Source organism: Eublepharis macularius, chromosome 7, assembly GCF_028583425.1.
Source record: "Eublepharis macularius isolate TG4126 chromosome 7, MPM_Emac_v1.0, whole genome shotgun sequence".
Taxonomy (NCBI): domain Eukaryota; kingdom Metazoa; phylum Chordata; class Lepidosauria; order Squamata; family Eublepharidae; genus Eublepharis; species Eublepharis macularius.
The window spans coordinates 119,817,471-119,839,065 of record NC_072796.1 but is presented as its reverse complement, the minus strand read 5'-3'; the positions used below and the strand labels follow the sequence as shown (position 1 = coordinate 119,839,065).

At 41.0% G+C, this 21,595-nt stretch overlaps 1 protein-coding gene across 3 annotated transcripts in view; it reads left to right on the top strand.

The window, feature by feature from the left end:
- The window catches only part of CSMD3 (CUB and Sushi multiple domains 3), a 922,268-nt gene that overhangs the window by 413,986 nt on the left and 486,687 nt on the right, over positions 1–21,595 (top strand). The window contains exon 7 of one of the 3 annotated variants that reach the window (XM_054984889.1): positions 1,090–1,404. The exons of the other annotated variants lie outside the window; for them this stretch is intronic. Within the exon in view, the coding sequence (XP_054840864.1) occupies positions 1,090–1,404 (315 nt within the window). The remainder of the gene's footprint in view (positions 1–1,089; positions 1,405–21,595) is intronic. 3 annotated transcript variants of the gene reach the window in all.

Sequence of the window (21,595 nt, the reverse complement as noted above, 5' to 3'; positions counted from 1 at the left end):
GTCTGATGGATCTGTGTCACTGTTGGATTTTTTAAAGCAAGATATAATTGCTTCATACAGAAATTTCTAGAAAGGTTCCAGAGCCTCCGAACCAACTATCATTTGTATCTTATTTTTTTTTACTTTCACTATTAAAAATGCTAATAATAAATGTCCCTGTTAATCCAGTTTAGCTTTTAAAAAGCACATTAAATTGTGTCTGGGGTGGGATAGGGGACAAGCAACATAAAAGTCCCAATATATTGGATCAAGATTTTGTTCACATATAGTCACAAGAGTCACTTCAAGAAGGACTAAATACTTGACAAATCTCTTCTTATTCCATTGTATTTTTTATGATTCTTTTAGAAATTGTATTTTTTTTTCCAAAGCTGATTCATGTTTTTGGAAACAATTCTTTAAAAAGCCAGTGAAGAAAGGTTTATGCATCATATACATAAAAATGCTTCGTTAGTCCAATGAAATTGAGAATGAGAACTATTTCATTAAAACTGCTCCTTGGTACTGGTTCGTAGCCTGTAGCTAGTTGCATAACAAAAGCAGTTTCTTCATAAAATGGAGTCCTTAGGATATGATCCTTCCCCCTGCCCAAGGAGGGATCCTAATATGACTTAATGCATATTATCTTTGCATCCAATAATTATTTCTAAAATAATGTTTTGCCCTTAAGCAAAGAAGAATTTCTAAGAAAAACGCCCTCTTCCAAAGCTAGAGCTTGTTTACAGTTCATGAAACTTCTGTTTTAATTTGTCATACTATCCATGGCTTTTCTGCAAAAATAGCATCCTCAAATGAGCATGACAGTGAGTGATAAAGGCCAATTTGTTGCTGACCTACTGGTAGTTCCCAAAAATGTTGGATTGTGTTATTTTTAGTGACCTTTTCTATTTATCTGTGCTTTGTGATGTTTACTAATGTGTAAATGCAGATATTATTTTTAAATAAACTACAATTGAGTTGCCTCTTGCCAAGTCAGTTGTCTTTAATGGTGGTAATCAGAGGGGAATATTATCTAATTAAATTGAGCAGAAAAAAAATCACAATTCCAAAGAAAAAAGTTAGCATCCAGTGCTACTGTGTGTCCCACAGGTTCTTCTTCCACTTTGACCCAAACTGCCTCCACTGGTGAGTTAGAGGAGGATATTGCGGCTACTGCTGGTGATTTTACTGTTGCTAGCACATCTGCTGATGTTACTGTATCCAGTGTTACTGCTGTCACCAGCCCTAGAATATCCGAAGAGCAGCGAGTGCAAGCTGTGAATCTCAGCAAATCTGATCTGGAACTCGCCACTTCCAAGGAGTCGTTCTCCCTTCAATCAGCAAATACCCACAATACAAGAAGACGGCCAAGAAATGCTGAACAGATAGAAAGAACTAAAGAGCTTGCAGTTGTTACTCATAGAGGTATTGGATGTTATTTTACTTGTGCCCATTTAGTCTACAGCCACAGATGTGTCACCTACACACTAACTTTTTTTTTCTGATTTCATAAAGTGAAAGGCTGGAAAGATTTCAGTAAGAAATTAAAATGGAATATGAGGACGCCTGTGTCCAGGGTCTATAAAATGGAGGGAATGGGAAGTTTGCTGTTACAAATAGCTGGAGTATTAGAGAATTTTCAGGCTGTGTGATCATAAGGCTTAGTCTAGTGAGGCTTTCTCCTGCATACTGCAGTTAGTGAAGTATCTTTGGAAAGAACAGGAAATCACACTGTTTTTCCATGGCATGTTTCAGTGGTGCGGCTGCCAGGTAGAGGCCAATTAAATCTGTCTCCATGTGGCAGCTGCTCCCAAGAGCAAAGCATTTTATTTATATCAGCATCCCACATAGATCAGTCCCCCCACTTCATGGTTTGCCTTCAAGCAAACTCCAAGAATGTTCACCACCACATTACAGAAACAAACCATTTATGGATCAAAGTTGTATGCAAGCAGGTTAACATGAAACAAGCATATGAATCAATGAGTCACCACATAAGACTTTCTCCATATGGCAGTTATAGATGAACTGGGAGAAGTGGCCTTAAATCTTTGTTGTGATTTGGGAGATTCAGGTTGATGATTCATGCATGATCTAAACTCATAATACTAAATAAATCAAGCAACATTGAGGAAAAACAAGAGGCAAATTTAAGCTTTATTAGAAACTTTGTAATATGACATTGTACATTTGGAAAAAAGAGATTGCATGATACTGTGGTCTGCAGTGTTTGAAATCATATACTAGAAGTGAATATGGTAGTATCAGAAATCTACAACATGTTGGCTGTTTTAAGACTCACTGTTGCCCATTGCCCACCAAACAACCAGGCCAAACCTAAGATGAAGCAAAGCAAAGCACAAACAACAAACCTAGTGCTATTTTCAAACTTACACCCACCTTTATTCTAATGAGTATTTCACGAACTGTATTCAAGAATACTAAAGAAGGAAGTCTATTGTACCTTAAATTTAACTGGCATTATCTAAAATTAAGGACTTTTAAAAACAAAGTAAAAACTCTGATATCTAAATTGAAGTCAATCGTTCATCATAATTGAAGAAATTTTTCTTACTGAAAATTTTTGCCAGACAACATGCGGCATAGTCTTGTTTGTAGCTTATAAAAATAATTCCTGAAAACATTTACTTATATTGAATTATAAGTGTTTACTTTGTAGTAAGTAGGGCTCATGCTATAGTGGGGAAACTTCCCAGCAGCAGGCCCGGACTCCTACTGCCACTTGATAGGGTGGCAGTGAAAAAAAATATGAAAATCACAATTGGTATGACAGCGTGATGTCACTTCCCAGGTGAAGCCCAAAATGATTTCATTGCATTAATTTAAAGGGGCATTAAAGGGTCCATAGCATTAATTTAAAGGGGCATTAAAGGGCCCATAGCATCAAAATCGCAGGAGGTCATAGCCCCTCTCTATACTGCCTTGGTCAGGCCACACCTGGAGTATTGTGTGCAGTTCTGGAGGCCTCACTTCAAAAAGGATGTGAACAAAATTGAGAGGGTGCAGAGGAGAGCGACGAGGATGATCAGGGGTCTGGAGACTGAGCCCTATGAGGAAAGGCTGAGGGCCTTGGGAATGTTTAGTTTGGAGAAGAGGAGATTGAGGGGGGACATGATTGCTCTCTTTAAGTATTTGAAAGGCTGTCATTTGGAGGAGGGCGGGGAGCTGTTCCAGTTGGCAGCAGAGGGTAGGACGCAAAACAATGGGCTTAAATTATATGCACAAAGGTACCGGATGGATATTAGGAAGAACTTTTTCATGGTCAGAGTAGTTCAAAAGTGGAATCAGCTGCCTAGGGAGGTAGTGAGCTCCCCCTCACTGGCAGTTTTCAAGAAGAGGCTGAATGAATATTTGTCAGAGATGCTTTAGGCTGATCCTGCACTGGGCAGGGGGTTGGACTAGATGGTCTGTATGGCCCCTTCCAACTCTATGATTCTATGATTTAATGCTCCAGGATTGGTAAAAACCGTGGAGTTTCTGGTAAATCCTAGAATGTCACATTGACACAATTATGTCACTTCTAGATTTACCAGCATAACCTATTTAGGAACCCCTCTATATTCCTAAAGCAAGCAAACTTAGAAGTAAGGTGTACCAGAAATCAGTTCCATAATCAGCTTCAGACTCCATATATATTGTTCAATTAGAATTAAGAATGATTCTTGTCACGTTGGAGCCTATATTGCAACCCCAGCCAGAATGAAGAGACAGAGACAGGCTTGGAACTAAAGGGCCATTTATTAAAACGACCATTAAACATAAACCACGGCAAGGGCCAACTAAGCAGTACAGGTCAAGCCACAGGATCGATCCCAGATCTCCACCTTGACCTGCCTGGGTGAGCCCCAAAGCTCCAGGTGTAGGTCATCCTTGGAATGGCTGCAATTTGGCCAACCAGGCAAATGGATCCCCCATCAAGCACGTAACGCCCCAGCCGTACAGCATGAGGGAAGGCCTTGTCCCTGGGGATCCTGGCAGGTGTCTGCCCATGTTATGGTAGCTGTCACAATCATACCGCACTGATGGCAGACCCTGTTCCCCACCCATGGGGAAGCACCACTGGGTGCTCAATGGCCCATTCCCTATTCACAAAACTCTCCTGCCAGTGACCTAACCAAACAGCACCACCCATACAATACCTGAAAATACTGCCATTAGTGCAAGGTAGTAAAAAAAAAAAACTTTCTAAAATCCAATCAGGGAAAAGAGTAAAAAATTCCTACCTGGCTCATCTCAACACAGCAGCTGGCTAATCCTGCACTCAAACAGGGTGAGGTGGGTGGGCCGAGTGCACGAAGCAACTGTGGTTGGGAAAAGCGGAGCCACCTGCATAAGGCTCTTGGCTCCACCCCTGGCCAAAGCCCCGGATGCCTGTCACCTTCCTCTGAGCGGGGCTGCAAATGCTGGCTCCCGGCTCAAGTAGCTATGCTGCTGCCAGGCAAGGCGAAATCTCCCTCTAGTAATTCTGGTGTGCAAATGCTTTCTGATATTTTCTGCTCTGGAACTCTGTTTTAACTACTGCATCTTAGAAAAATATTGTGTCAACTTTAGAATGTTAGAATACTTAACTGGGTTGGAAATAGAAAAGGGAAGAGAGAAAGGGTGTTGGATATGGACTTTTAGGATTCTGCTCATTGGACTCAGGGATCTTGATCATACCCACATTTTTATGCACACAGTTTACAGTACAGTATACAAATTTCCGCTCTGTTTTTTGGCTGTACATGAGTTCAGGATTCTATTACACTGGTTCTATTTGGATAATTCTATTTTATTTCTTCAAGTTCTCCATCATCTTAATTATTCGACAGATTTTCTACTTTGGGGATATCGACCTCAATGGCTACATGCCAGTGATAATTGGGAAGCCTATTGTTTCCTCCTGACTAGGGGTGTGCACCTCAAAACAAGTCTTGGAAAAAAATTGGAAAACCCAATTTTTTTAAAAAAAACTTTAAACTGCTTTGGAATTATTAGGTAAGATTTGGCCATTGTTTCCAATGGGAAATGATGTTCCCAGATATCTGGGGGCCTGGGAGGGGCATTTTCTTACCTAATAATTCCAAAGTTGCTGAGGACCCTCTTCTAACCCTCCTCTCATGACCACCCAAGTTTCAGGAAGATTGGACTTCGGGGGGCTATTTTATAGCCCCCCCAAAAGGTACCCCTATCCTCCAATTTAAATCTCTGCAACATTTTTAAAAAGGTACTCTCCTTTTTAAAGTACTCTCCTTTAAAAGGTACTCCTTTAAAAGGTACTCTTGCTGGAAGGAGAGCTGCTGCAGGGATTGGTCACTCTCAGAGTCACCCCCTATGCACCCAGAGAGCCCAAACTCTCAGAGAATCTTCAGCAGCCTCTTCTCCAGCCACCCTCCTATTTTGGTCAAGATTGCATTTTGGACGTCCAAGTTACAAACTCCCAAAGCAGCCACCCCCAGGAAACTTCCAGTAGATACCAATTGCATTGCCAATTGCATTGGCTTGCAGCACCAAAAAGTTGCAGTGAAGCAAAATCAAACAGAAAAAGGTGGAGGTTGAGCCCCCTCGCTCACCACACAGACACCTTTCCAGCCGTTGCCATGGGAATTAATTCTTGCTCTTTGCTCACATAGATAAGAATGGGAGCTCTCTGGTTGGCAGCCAGAGCTGCCTATCAAGGTTTTGAGGGCTAAGATAGGTGTTCCCATAGCTGCAGAACATCCATTCCCTCTGTTGCCTAGGGAACTAATTCTTGCTCCTTGCTCGCATAGAGAAGAAAGAGAGATCTCTGGCTGGCAGTTTTGAGGGCTAAGATTGGTGTTCCCATGGCCGCAGAACGTTCATCCCCTCTGTAGGGAATTAATTTTTGCTCCTTGCTTGCATAAAGAAGAAGCGGAGCTCTCTGGTTGGCAGCCAGAGCTGCCTATCAAGCTTTTTTTTTCTTTTAATTTTCAACATACAAACAACAAACACTACACTACATGTCTTGTATTCCCTTCATGCTGCAATTTTTCTTAAAAGTTAACTTTCTAATATGCTATCAGATTGGTAGGTCTTATACAATACAGATTATATTCAGGATCAGGACTTCTTCCCCCCCCCCTTGCGTCTCGGTTTCAATTCTCTCTGTGCAGCTGGAGCAGCTGCGCCCGCTCTTTCCTCCCCCCCACTTTCCCCTTCAGACTTCGAACTTTCTTCCTGCTGAAACTCCTGATGGTTGAACAAAAAGTCCATCAGCTGCGCGTCCGATGTGATCTTGTAAGTTTGATCTTTATATCTGAACCAGACGCCTTCTGGAAACAGCCATTTATATTTTATATCACATTTCCTCAAGAAAGCCACAAGTCCTTTATACTTGAATCTTCTTTTACGAGCCAAAAATGGAACATCCTTCAATATTTTAACCTTATTGCCCAAATAATCCAAGTCCACATTATACGAATTGTCTAAGATGGTGTCCCGAGTCTTCTTAGATGAAAAGTCAATAATAATCTCGTGAGGCAGCTGCCGCTTCATTGCATACTTTGAAGATGTCCGCCGGACTTCCAAAATATCGTTTTTTATCTCTTCTTTAGTTGCCTTTGCGAATGGCGCCAAAAGTCCAGACACCAAATCTTTTAAATTTTCACTTTGCTCTTCTTTTACATTTTGAAGACGCAATACCGTTTGGGCGCGGTCCACTTGTAATCCTATTATTTGATTCTCCAAAAGCTTCACTTCCTTACTTGTTGCTTTCATGAGTACTGCGTTCTCGTGCGCAGACTGCTCTGCTCCGGTCGCTGTTTCTTTAATGGCTTTCACCTCGCTCTCCAATGAATCAACCTTTTGCCCCATTTCATTCAGTTTCGCTACAAAGGGCTGCACAGCATCGAAAACTGCTCGTCTCACCAACTCTTCCAAAGTTTCCCCCTTCCCCTGTAACGTCGCCATCACCGATTTACTCATTGCTGGGCTCTGCTTTCTCGTCGCCATCTTAGGGGGGGGGGAGGCACCAACTAAGTTCCGAAACTCGGTGCAGGGGAAGAAGTCTGCGCCTTTTTAGCTTCAATTCCCACCGATCCTTCGCATACGCTTAAAAATCAGAAGGGATTCGCTTACTTACAGGTCTTCACCTTAAATCTGCTTATTGCCGTTCTCCATGGCCCGGCAGCACACGTGGTGCTGCACAAGTCTGCCGGCCTCCTTTGGAGCAAGCGGGCAATTTACCCCCTGCATTACTTCCAGGGGGTTCTTCCCACGGCGCCCCGGATCCAGGCTCCCTCACTGGGAGTCCTGGGGGTTAACCCTCGCGGGTCAACTGCCCGGTCAGGCTGCTCAGACAGTTCCCCCCGGACCTGCGGAGAGGAACATCCGACATGGCCGGGAAAACGAAACCGAATCCTGCCTATCAAGTTTTTAAAAGCTGCAGAAGGTCTGCGGACATCCCCTCTTTTGCCTAGGGAATTGATAGATCGGCACCAGGATGTCTGGACTCATGGACTGACAAACCACATCTTCGTTAAGATAAGAAAGATAAGAAAAGAGACTAACTCAAGATCACCCAGTTAGCTCCATGGGTCAGCTTTCAAGCTTGACTGTGTTTACTATACGACATCATTCCTCAATGCATACAGCTACCATTTTCCAGGAATACATAAAATGATGTTAGAACACGTTACTATTATGTTTTAGTCTTCTCTGGAAACAGTAAATTTGTAAAAGCAGATGAAAGACATTCATGTTCCGAATAATAAATCAAAAACAAATTGATAGGATTAGCAAGACACTTGCACCCTATGAGCAAGATTCTTGATAATTACATGTGTATAACCTTGCACAGAGACAAAATAGGATTAAATGGACTACTGGTCTAGTTGAAGTATGACAAATGTGATAGCCTTACATTTCCCAAAGACGGATGACAACCAACAAGAGTTACATACCTTCTTGCCTGTTCTGCCTTATTTCTCATTTTTGTCTTTTGTTCAAGAAACCAACAAGCTCTTCTCATGCAACATGAGGAAAGGACATCCTTTCAAAAATAGACTTCCCCTCGCAAACAGAGAAAGTACCATCAATTATTATGTTGTTAAAATATTTGATATTAAAGCAGGCTACGTACACAGGATTTGTGCATTATGTTTGATGCTGCAGAATAAATTACCAAATAAAATATATTCAGTTCATTGAGCATTAACATTTGTTTTTACTGTTTGATGTCAGTCTCTCTCTTCCCCTCCAGATCCTGCTTTTCAGCACTATTTTCCTTCTTTCCCCTGATTGTTCTCAGCTTCATTTACCATGTTGCAACTTAATTCAGCCAGCTTTAGTAAACCATGTTAGTATCTGCAACATTGGCTACTTCCACACTTTTGATAATGCATTTTCAATGCTCTTTAGTGATCATTTGGAATTGAGTTTTCGTGTGTGAAACAAAAAATCCACTTCCAAAGGATTGCTAAAGTGCATTGAAAGAGCATTATTCAACGTGTGTGGAAACAGCTCATGTGAAATATAGTATCACAGCTAAAGGTGTGCAGATACTTTCAGTTCTGTTCTTAGTGTGTTCCATTCTCTGATTAACCCTTGTGTTCTGCTTCAATTGTGTTCGTTTGAATTTTGTTTTCTTTCACTCAGTACTCAGTAACATTTCCTACTATAGACTCCTTTTTTCCTTTATATCTTCCTAGGTTTTTTTTAAAGTGCTTTGAATATATATTTTGACAATCCTGAGATTTTATTTATTTAGTTACTTCATTTCTAGTCAGTCTTTCTTGCTGAGACTCAAAGTGGATCACAAAAAGGGAGAAAAAAACACTTTAACCAAGGTGTCATGTCTGCCAAGTTCAAGTAGAAAAAACTGATCCCATTGGGTGTGGCATTCTGTATTTCAGAGATCATGGGGAATGTGCACCAATGACTTTATTAAGATGCTCAGTTTGTCTACAAGTAGACATCTGGTAGGGGAAAAATAGGTTCCACAGCTGCACAATGCACAGTCAGAATCATGGGGAAAGTGTAGAACTTTAAGAAGTCATTGGAATATATTTATTGTTTGTGGAATTGCACAGTCATTGCACATTCATGGAACTTCATCTCTCACACACATAGGGTTGCCAGGTCTCCTTACCCTCTTTGTGAGAGGGGGCACCTGGCATGTACCATTCTTAGTGTATTCTGGGAAGTGACATCATCACACAGGGTCCGGGAGTGCTACCATGATTCGCAGCAGGCCGACATGGGCCCCAAACAGGCCCGATTCCGCCCATTTGGGGCCCACTGTGGAACACAGGAGCGGTTCTGGGATCGTGCAATAATGTCACTCCCAGGAGTGATGTCATTGCACTGTCCCGAGAGCACACCTGGGAGGCCTGTTTCCCTGCCTTTTCTGCTACCAGTTAAGTGAGTTGTGGTGGAGGCCGGAGGGTAGGAGTTAGAGATGAGCACAAACCGAAATATGAACCAAAGTTAATCATGAACCAGGCTGGTTCGTGGTTTGTGAACCAGCAGTTCATCAGAGCCCATTTCTGACGAACTGCCACAAACTTTAAAGCGGTTCATTTGGTTCGTTTTTTGGTTCATCACTGCAGACAGCCTGGTGCCAATCAATCAGTTTCCTAGGCAACGGGGGCTGGGCTTTCTGCAGACCTTATGCTGACCCAGAAGTAACCTTCTGCTGATCCAGAAGTGGTGATTTGCTGACCTGGAAGTGATGTTTTCATGAACCAAAACGAACAGGTTCGTGAACTGGAGCAGGTTCGTGAAACGTGATGAACCACGAACCCCATGGTTCATTTTTTTCTGGTTCTTGCCCATCTCTAGTAGGAGTTGGGGATCCTACGCTCCCACAGGGAGACCTGGGATCCCTACACCCCCCATACATCTATATAGACATACACTTATTAAAAAAATGAGTGAGGCAACCTCAAAAGATCTACTGAATTCTACTTAGTTGGGTTTCATGCTAGTAAGATGTAAATTGGAGGAGACTGTGATATAGGATCTAATGCACAAAGATTTTGAGGTCATTCCTAGTCGTGATATCAGTAAAATTCTATGAGACATGAACAAGAAGAATATTTAAACAACAGGGAGTATGTTTACAAGAAGTATTGATGAAGATTACTGGAAATCTGAAGCACTGTTCAGCACTCACCAAAATATAAAAAACAAAGCATGTGGCTTTGCTCTGCTCTCATGGCTCTACCTTCACTTAAGAGAAAACTGACTAGCCCATCCATCTCCTCCATAAGCTGACATTTTTGGTTATTCAAAAGGTTATACATTTTTAAGACCAACCTGGAATTTATCCAGGATTCTTTGCAAGACAGGTGCTTCAGGGAAGGCTGAGAAACATAATCAGTCCCCCAAAATCTCAGAAGGTAATTAGACAAATCTTTTCTCTTTGATCTCTTCTTTTTGCTTGAAGTTTTTTAAAAAATAGATTGACTTCTGGATTGTTCATGACTGAGAGAATCCCCTAAATCTCAGTTAAGTTTTCATTTATTGTCCATCTCTGAAAAGCTTAAAATAATATTATAAAGAATTGTTGTATTTTATTGGAAGCGGGATGCATCCACATCTCTAAACAGTGCAGATAATAAATTCCTTGCAAAGCATAACACTTTCTGCTCATGTAGCATGGCATTTCTGCTTCTTTTTAATGTACTGCTGAACAGTCAGCAGTACGTTTTTGAGGATTTTTACTGTCTCATATACACACACACACACACACATATGTGTGTGTGTGTGTGTGTGTGATTGGTTAGATGAAATTATAAGGCATTATTATTTGTTAGACCGTTGTAAACATAGTGCAAAAAGAACCATTCCTTGGGTTAAACAGTATAGGGAATGCAATATAGTCTGAAAATAATTGAATATTGTGTAGACACTTTCATTTTTGCTGATTTCCATAGGCTTCATCTTTTAACAGTATCTGAGAAAAATAGTGCATTTATTTGTAGATGATGTTCCCTTATAATGACTGTGATCCTATAGCTAAACATAACTGCACCAAGTGAAATTGTGGTTGTAGTTTATTGTATTGATTTTCTGTGACTAGTTTATGATATTTGTATACAATGTTTTTAAAGCTGTTTTAGGGATTTCTGTCTTGTACATGTTCACTTTCTTTTGTTCTGCATGCCGAATTCTGTAATTGATTTTAGTTCCTGAGTTTATTTTTTTGTGCGCCAGTTTGCATGTTTCCTGAGTAATATTAGCAATAATTTATTTTCTTTCTTAAGTAATTATGGATGAAATTATTATCCCATAATGGGCCTATTGCAGTAAAATAAAACAAAAGTCCAGTGGCACCTTAAAGATTGACAACATTTCCTGTTTAGTATGAGCTTTTGTGCATCTCAGCTTATTTCCTCAGATATGCATATATTTTAGCAAAAAAGCCCCCCTCATATTGGATTGAGTGGGCATGACCTGAATCACATTTTGTACTTCTGGTGGTCTGCTTGGGTGATTGCTTTATCATGAGCCAGTCTGGATTTAACGAACGAACGAACGAACGAACGAACGAACGAACGAACGAACGAACGAACGAACGAACGAACGAACGAACGAACGAACGAACGAACGAACGAACAAACAAACAAACAAACAAACAAACAAACAAACAAACAAACAAACAAACAAACAGGTGGCCACATGACCATGCGTTACATGTGCAGTTCTTATAATTTGTTTTGTTTAGTATCTAATATTATAGCTTCTATGTGTCTCATAGCTATAGCCATTATATAGATTCAAACATTTGCACAATTAGATCATCTGAGGTACAAGCTAATTTCTACAAATTCAGGGGAAGCCCCAAGTTTGCAGAAAAATCTGAAAGTTGAAGACGGGGTGGTAAAGTGGGGGGGAACCCTCTGCACTTGCTGGCATTGCAGTAACAGAAGCCCAAGTGCTTTGATGTCTAAGCTCCAAAGGGAACAAACACATTGTGAGATCTTGATGCCATTTGCCCTCTTCGAGCAGACCTTCTCCCACTACTGATCTCTTCCACCCACCCTTTCCTCTGGGACCAGTGGGAGAACAGTGTGTGGGGGGGGAGTGTAAATGACAATGCATTAGATGCCAATGTTACATCCAGGTAAAAAGCCCCAGACCTGACATCTGTGCATTGGGATGCACTCTGAAAACTCTGTAGTAAAGCCATAGAGTTTCCAGATTGTTGGCTGACATCCAACATCATGTTTGGATTTTTGCCTGGACATGACACCTGATGCAACATCGTGGCCACCCCTTGCCCTGCCTCCAAAGCTTGACTTCCTTCCCAGTGGAAGACCCATGCCATGCCTACAGTGTGCGGTGGAATATGGATAACAGGTTTGTACACTCTCCCAAATACCAGGCTACATAACCAGCACCTGATGTTTGGGAAAGGACAGTAAACCATTCTTCATATTTAACACAAAACACTATCCAAGCTGTAGCCATCTGTTTTCTTATTTCTCCCTCCCTGTTCACTCTTTTCTCCCCTCTCTTTGCTCATATTTCACTTTCCCTATCCTTGGTGCCACAAACAAAAGAAGATGAGTGTAGGTGGGGATTAGACACAGAGAGAAGATGGAGGAAACAAGACACCATGGAAGGGACACAAAGGGGGAATGAGAGCTGACAAAAGGGGGGCAGAAAAGAGTGAAAGGTACAGAGCCCTAATTTGCATGCAATTTAAAGGTCTCTGCACCACTCAGCTTTATGAGAATTTTCCTCATTGGCTTAAACATCCGCAAAATTCCTATTGGGTCTGTGTAAGGAAAACTCTCTGAGGGCCAAGCTACACATGACGAATGACACTTGAACAGCAAGTGTATTTCTCCCTGTTCACTTGCCCTCCACTCAATCCACTTGCCGTTCAAGTGTCATTCGTCATGTGTAGCTTGGCCCTGAGAGAGACTTATCTCTTACAGCACAATGAAATATTGGGGCCTGGGTATCTGATCTTTTGCCAGCAGAACAAACTTCTTTGAGTTAATAATTTTATTTAAAATAAAGCATAACTTTTTATTAGGCAAGAAGTAGATAGGTAGATACAGATGCTAATTAATCCTACGATTACAGAGGGGAAAGTGCATATAATTAAAATCAAGACTCCTAACATTTCTCAAACTTAGCTAACTGTGAATTTAAGGCAAATCAGGTTTTAGCTGATAGTAACAATGCTACATAAAGTTTTGAAGGAAAAAAAAACCCTACTCCAGTGAACATAAGAACATAAGAACATAAGCAAAGCCATGTTGGATCAGGCCAGTGGCCCATCCAGTCCAACATTCTGTCACACACAGTGGCTAGAAATCCAGTGCCATCTAAAGGACTGTCAGTGAGGCCAGGACACCAGAAGCCCTCCCACTGCCTTCCTTCCAGCACCAAGACAACAGAGCACCACCTCCCCACAAAGAGAATACCATCTATCTCCTGTGGCTAATAGCCACTGATGGACCTCTGCTCCATATATTTGTCCAGTCCCCTCTTGAAGCTGGCAATGCTTGTAGCTGCCACCACCTCCTGTGGCAACGAATTCCATGTGTTTATCACCCTTTGTGTAAAGTAGTATTTTCTTCTATCTGTTCTAACCCGACTGCTCAATAATTTCATAGAGTGCCCACGAGTTCTTGTATTGTGAGAAAGGGAGAAAAACACATCTTTCTCGACCTTCTCTAACCCGTGCATTATCTTGTAAACCTCTATCATGTCTCCCCTCAGTCGTCTTTTCTCCAGGCTAAAGAGCCCCAAGCGCCTCAATCTTTCCTCATAGGGAAAGTGTTCCAACCCTTTAATCATTTTAGTTGCCCTTCTCTGTACTTTTTCCAGTGCTATGATATCTTTTTTAAGGTGTGGCGACCAGAACTGTACACAGTACTCCAAATGAGGCCTCACCATCGATTTATACAGAGGCATTATGATACCGGCTGATTTGTTTTCAATCCCTTTCCTAATAACCCCTAGCATAGCATTAGCTTTTTTTATGGCAGTCGCACACTGTGCTGACGTTTTTAGTGAGTTATCTATCATGACTCCAAGATCTCTCTCTTGGTCAGTCTCCGCCAGTTCAGACCCCATCAACTTGTATTTATATTTTGGATTTTTGGTTCCAATGTGCATTACTTTGCACTTGGCTACATTGAACCTCATTTGCCACATGGATGCCCACTCTTCTAGCCTCGACAGATCCCTTTGGAGTGCCTCACAATCCTCTCTGGCTTTCACCACCCTGAACAATTTCGTGTCATCTGCAAATTTAGCCACTTCACTGCTTAATCCCAATTCCAAATCATTAATAAACAAGTTAAAAAGCATTGGACCCAATACCGACCCCTGTGGCACCCCACTGCTCACCACCCTCCACTGTGAGAAGTGCCCGTTTATGCTCACTCTCTGTTTCCTATTAATTAGCCAGTTTTCGATCCACAAGAGGACTTGGCCCTTTATCCCATAGCTACTGAGCTTACTTAGGAGCCTTTGATGAGGAACTTTGTCAAAAGCTTTCTGGAAGTCAAGATAAACAATATCTATCGGGTCTCCCTTGTCCACTTGTTTGTTCACTCCCTCAAAGAACTCTAACAGATTGGTGAGACAAGATCTTCCCTTACAGAACCCATGCTGAGTTTTCCTCATCAGCTTTTGGTCATCAATGTGCCCACTAATTTTATTTTTGATAATAGTTTCCACCAACTTACCCGGTATTGACGTCAGGCTGACTGGCCTGTAATTTCCCGGATCTCCCCTGGAACCTTTTTTAAAGATGGGGACAACATTAGCTACCTTCCAGTCCTCAGGAACAGATGCAGATGCAGATGCAGTGAAGTATCTCTCCTAAAATGTTCTCTGATTGGAAGACACCAGCAGAACACCTGGCTAGCCCCAGATATGAAACTTTTTATAGAGAAGGTGACTAGGGTTGCCAGCTCCAAGTTGGGAAATTCCTGGAGATCTAGGGGATGAAACCTGGAGAAATCTGGAGAAAGAGGGGTTTGGGGAGGGAAAGGACCTTGGCATGGCATAATTCCATAGAGTCCATCCCCCAAAGTAGCCATTTTCTCCAGGTGAACTGATCTCTGTGGCCTGGAGACCAGCTGTAATTCCAGGGGATCTCCAGCTACTACCTGGAGGCTGGTAACCCTAAAGGTGACAGTCAGGGAGACAAATTAATCTTTCTAACTTTAATATGTGATTGTCTTCTAAATAAAACAATTGGTCTCTAAAGATATTACAAAGATAAGCAACACTGGACTTGGAGTCCATCTTGATAACATTCAATACATTTGCAATGCAAAGTTATACAAATAAAATGGGCACTTGTTCATAATTAAAGAGCAATAAATGTACTATTTCTTCAGCTACCTTAATGAACTGTCCGGCTAAGAGGTGGTCCTCTATTTTTCCTGACCGGCTGCTGAACCTTACAGAGGTTAGGAAGCTACAAAAGAATATATACCTTTAACATGGATGCCTGTGATTGAAATCATGAATACAAAACATAGGGGAAACTTGGGCTGGCAAGAGGACAGGCAGGAAGGAGGTCCAGGTGGGAGGGCAAATGAGGGGAGAAGAATGGATGAGAGAAAGCATAGGGTCCTTTTTGTCTGTAACTTGCTGATAGTGCATCTAGCCTTTTACTAAAGTCAAATTAATCAATTTCAGTATAAATTTAGGTTGCCTAACAGTGAACATTCTAGTCCAATGTTCTGTGCTAATGTTTCTATTATGCAGTTTTAGAAAAGAAAGTTAAAAAAAAATTACATGGTCATAACAACAACATTTGATTTATATACCACCCTTCAGGATGACTTAACACCCACTCAGAGCAGTTTACAAAGTATGTTATTGTTATCCCCACAACAAAACACCCTGTGAGGTGGGTGGGGCTGAGTGAGCTCCCAGAAGCCGGCCCGTGACTCACCGAAGGTCACCCAGCTGGCTTCAAGTGGAGGAGTGGGGAATCAAACCCGGTTCTCCAGATTAGAGTCCTGCGCTCTTAACCACTGCACCAAACTGGCACTCGTAAATCCATGTGAAGGTTGGGGGAGTAATTCTTAAATGTGTTTAAACCAATGGGACAAATTAGTTGCCATGGAATTTAAATGAGATTAACAAAATATAGTTGCCATTGTACCCATATCTGCCTGTTTAGATGCGTGTATCATTAGATGATGGTAAAAAAAAAACAACTCTAATTGAATTAAATGGATCTGAACATAGTTTTGATGGTGGCATTGACTGTATTTTTGCCCCTACAGACTAACAATGCAATCCTAAACAGAGTTATTCCGGTCAAAGCCCATTGAAATCAATGGGCTTAGACTGGAAAAACTCTTATTGGGGTTGCACTGTAATGTTTTTAGGTTAAAAAAAACAATTAACAAGTCACAAAGAAGTATGCCACTCAGTTTGCAAACTTTCTAACAGATCTTAGATATAAAAGATATCACAAGTATGCATCTTCATTTAGTATAGTATACATATACTGAGTTTGAGATGGTGTTATAAATGTTGGATACATATTTTCATTTTTAAATAAATTCTGTATTGAACTATAACAAAATAATCCTCAGCATGTTTATTACAGCTTTCAGCAGGTTTTTATTTGAAAAGGCAATAAAGTGGCAATATTTAGAACATAAGTTTTGTTGACAACCGAGTGGAGCAAAATTCTTGATTTTCTTTACAATTTCAGTTTGACCCCAAAATAAGTGGCTCCCCCCTCATAGCCTAGGCAACAAATTGTTTTTCCCCTTCTGAAGTTGCTCATTAGTGTTCCTTAAATTTAAATAAGAGTCAGGATAGTCATTCAAAACTGCAAATTAAGTTATATGTATATATATAGAGAGAGAGAGAGAGCGCATGTCAAATCAAGCTTTATTATTTGGCCGCTTTGTGATGTATAATTTTAGAATTTTTCATTATTCTTAAAGGTTCTTTTCTTATAACATTTTGTACTCATTAAAACTGAAGAAAAATGCCACATTTTAACATAATAATATATTTAAAATATGGTTATCTTGCAAATAAGTTGTTTCATACAGTGTCGTTCACCGAGTCCCACTAAACTGTCTGTTGAGCAATAATAGCATTTTATTTTATTTTATGAATGGCTAGTGATACATTTCTGCAGTACAGAGGGTTGGTAAGTGTTGACCTATGGGCATTCACCCATGTATGCCCCGCTGTTTCCTGTTCTCTATCAAGAGTTACTGTGATTTCCTTTTTATTCTATGAAAACAGTTAGTATAGAGCTGATTATAATGTTACAGAGGGGGAATTGATAACAGTGGCTCAATGAGCGGAGCTGTAAATTGCAAGGATGCAGGGAGTACAAGTATCACCCTGGGAAGTGTAACATTCCTTGTTTAATTGGGACTATGGCAAAGAATTATGGAGAAAGCACAGCAAAAGTAGAAATCTGTTCTGCTGCATTTTCCATTCTCCTGCATTCATTTTTCTGAGGATGTGTGAATGCATCCTCAGGATGCCATTCTTTCCTTATTTTTTTTTAAATTAGTGAACATTAATAAAAGCTGTTGTTGACTGACTAGGAAGCATCTGACAAGTCTCAGATGAGCCCTGGAGACGTCTAATGCATTCGCATCTGCTTGAAATGCCACTTATCATCTATCTATCTATCTATCTATCTATCTATCTATCTATCTATCTATCTATCTATCTATCTATCTATCTATCTATCTATCTATCTATCTATCTATCTATCTATCTATCTATCTATCTATCTATCTATCTATCTATCTATCTATCTATCTATCTATCTATCTATCATCGTCCGTCTTTCTCAATGAGAGTCAAGGCAGATTACAGTGCAATTCAATATGATCAACAGCTGGGACATTAGATAAACAATACAATAGGGTATAGTTGTTGTGGGTTTTCCGGGCTGTATTGCCGTGGTCTTGGCATTGTAGTTCCTGACGTTTCGCCGGCAGCTGTGGCTGGCATCTTCAGAGGTGTAGCACCAAAAGACAGATCTCTCAGTGTCACAGTGACACAGTGACTGTGACACTGAGAGATCTGTCTTTTGGTGCTACACCTCTGAAGATGCCAGCCACAGCTGCCGGCGAAACACCAGGAACTACAATGCTAAGACCACGGCAATACAGCCCGGAAAACCCACAACAACCATTGTTCTCCGGCCGTGAAAGCCTTCGACAATACAATAGGGTATAGGTTGCAGAAATCTGAAAAGCAGAAATCTGATATAGAGCTGAAACAATGTTGAAACAAAATATAAGGAATTTGACCTGCAGTAATAAATGGCAGTATACAGTAGTATAGTACACAGTAGGGATGCCAGGTCCCCTTACCTTTCCGGCATCTCCGGGTTTACCTTGCACACCTATGTGAATCACTTCCGGGAAGTGACATCATCACAGAATAATGGAAGTGCTCAAGCGCTTCTCAGCGGGCCAATTAGGGCCCCAGACAGGCCCAATTCGGCCTCTTTGTACCCCAAATCAGCCTGCTGAGAAGTGCAGGAGCACTCTCAGGAGGTGATGTCATCATGCTGTTCCGGAAGCATGCTCAGGGTGGCGTTCCCCTCACCTTTCCAGCCTCACTGGCCAGGTGAGTAGCTGCAAGGGTTGGAGGGTGGGAGCAGGGATCCCTTGTCCCCAGTGGCAGAATGGCATCTCTAGTCCACAGTCCCTATTCCTTTGAAACATTTCCTTATAGCACAGCCCTATTACCTGTGTGAGAAAGTCTTCCTGAATAATTTAGTTTTGCACAGTTTGTGGAAAGCCACGAGAATGGGAGCTTTTCTGACCTGTTCAGGCAGGCTGTCTCATAAGGTAGGGGGCACCAAAGAAAATGTGTATATATGGGCAGCTGTTGATTTAGCCTTTCTGCAGGGTGGCTCCTGCAGAAGGCCTTGTTCAGATGAGCCTAGCAGCTGCAAAGCAGCCCCCCTGGCATGGAAACCTCCCAATGTATTGTTATTGGCCTCACCTTGTCACAGCCATTTTGTGGTTGATCTCAGCTCTGTGGTAGTTCTCACTACCCTTTTTATAAATTTCAAAGTGCCTATAGGCACTACAAGGGTGTCCTTGGATTACAGAGTAGGCAGTAGGCCTTAAAATGTAAGGTTACTCCACTGAATCACTGAGATTGCACACACATTTTGGTGGAAATTGTACAGCAATTGTGCTGCATTTTATTTAGAAAAAAATATATGCTTCCTCTCCAGATACCTGCTCACAAGTAAAAACAATACAATGAAAATACAGTGAAATAATTAATAAAACCCAAATACAATCAATACTAGAAACAAGCCATTAAAATAAATCATCACTGAGCAGCCTAAAAATATCCATTAAATTCCTCAGGCTAGAAACAGACCATAACAAGTTTTAAGCTAGAAGTTTAAAAGCTTGGGTCAAAAAATATTTTGGCATAGCACCTAAAAGACAGTAGAATATGTGACAGGTGAGCATCAAGTGGGAAAGTGTGGTGGTACCATTGAAAGCCTTGTCTCTAGCCGCCTGTCGTTTTGCTAATTCCTGTTTGGGAAATTCCTGGATATTTGTGGTGGGCTTAGTAAGGGTAGGGAGCTCAGCAAGGGTGTATGGCCATAGCATCCACCCTTCCTTAATGGCAACTGATCACTGTAGTCTAGAGACCACTTGAACTCCCCACATGGAAGCTAGCAACCATACATTCACTTCCTGTCTGAATATGGGGGCCGCAGAGAGCAGGGCTTGAAATGAGAGCTTATCATCTACAACTGGATTTTCCTATGTGAACAAGACAAGCCAGATGCAAATGATTTGTATAGCACAACACAAGTGCAATATCAAATGACTGAGTCCACCCTATCATCTCCAAAAAAATTCTCCTGAGAGAGGGAGAGGAGAAGGAGAGGAGTCTGTGCTTATAAAAGTGAAAGATGGTATTGGTGTGTTTGTGTGGGCTTCTTCTGTATACTATGTTTGTGTATCAAAAAGCTCATATGTATATGATGGGGGAAGTGTCGATGTGTATCTGATACAAAACAGGTTAAAGTTTTTAGATGATTATACATATAAATGGTTGAAGTGGGAATAAAAATGGAGAGATGTGATATAGTTTCAAATTTCTAGGAGGCAACATCAGGGGAAGGCCTTGATTCCTGTTCTTTGTTTGTCAGCCCCTCTAGGACAAGTAGTTAGCCACTGTGTGAAACAGATGCAAGGTTAGTTGGTCCACTGATGTGGTTCAGCAGAGCTCTTCTTATGTTCTTGTAGGCTAGACGTGGTTTACAATAAATTACTAAACAGTTCATTACACAGTTTAGTGTTGCACCAAGGAAAGGCAGGTTGGCATGGGGTGATTTTTTGGATAATATTTTGCTGACCATCTATATCTATATCTATATCTATATCTATATCTATATCTATATCTATATCTATATCTATTAGAGATGGGCACGAACAGAGAAAATTCCAACCATGTGGTTACTGGTTCATTGCGTTTCATGAACTACGAACCACGAACTTTCACAAACTTGCCCTGGTTTGTGAACCAATTTGTTCAGTTTGTGTAAACATCACTTCCAGGTCAGCAGAAGGTCTGCAGAGAAACCATCCCCACCCCCCCACCCCATTGACTAGGAAACTGATCAGCACCAGGCTGTCTGCAGTGACAAACTGAAATACAAACTGAACCAACTGGGCTAAAATTTGTCATAGTTTGTGAGAAATGAACTCCCACAAACTGCTGATTTGTGAACCATGAACCGCTTGGTTCATGATAAACTTCAATTCATATTTTGGTTCGTGCCTGCCTCTAACATCTATATATCTATATATCTGTGTATCTATATATCTATAGATAATAATAATAATAATTAATAATAATATAATAATAATAATGACATAATGACATAATAACATAATAATATTTTGCTGATGAGAGAGAGAGAGGATAGGTTACGGGCGTAGGGTGTATGGGGTCATAATTCCAGGAGTTTTGCACCCTTATGCAAAAGGTTATTTTCAGCCCTATCAATGAGGAAACAGCAGTCCAATCATATGCAGAGTCACTCCAGTCTAAGCTCATTGATTTCAGTGGACTGCAGTAAATCTTAGACTGGAGTAAATGTGCATAAGGGTGGCTATTTGAAAATGTGAAAACAATAGCTGCTATGCAGGGCGGAGACTGATAAAAGGAAATACTTGCTCAGGAATGATCAAGTCACCCTACCTTTGCAGTTCAACACACATTTGATCCACCAGCGCATCTCTTTGCAAACTAGAAGAATAACCATTGTCCAAGTGGTGGCCTCTAACAATATGACTTATCAACTAGGTATGATGATGTACCTGTTTGTAGCAGAGCTCTAGTCACCAGTAACAAGGCTGTGATCTCAAGTGAAATATCAGAAAGGAATTCCCTTAAAAATGGAAACTCAGAATATATTTAACACATTTTAGAAAACTGAGGTCCAAATGCTGTACATTAAATGGTGAATAAAATTGTAAAACACAGCATCTTAATAATGATATTGTTTGCAACTCCACTAGGTTGCAGCTTTTTTATGCACGGTTCTTATGTTCTACTGAGACCTTATAATTGATGGGGAATTTATTTTTCCCTTAATTTTTTGCTGTTGAATTAAATACCTATTTAGAAAATG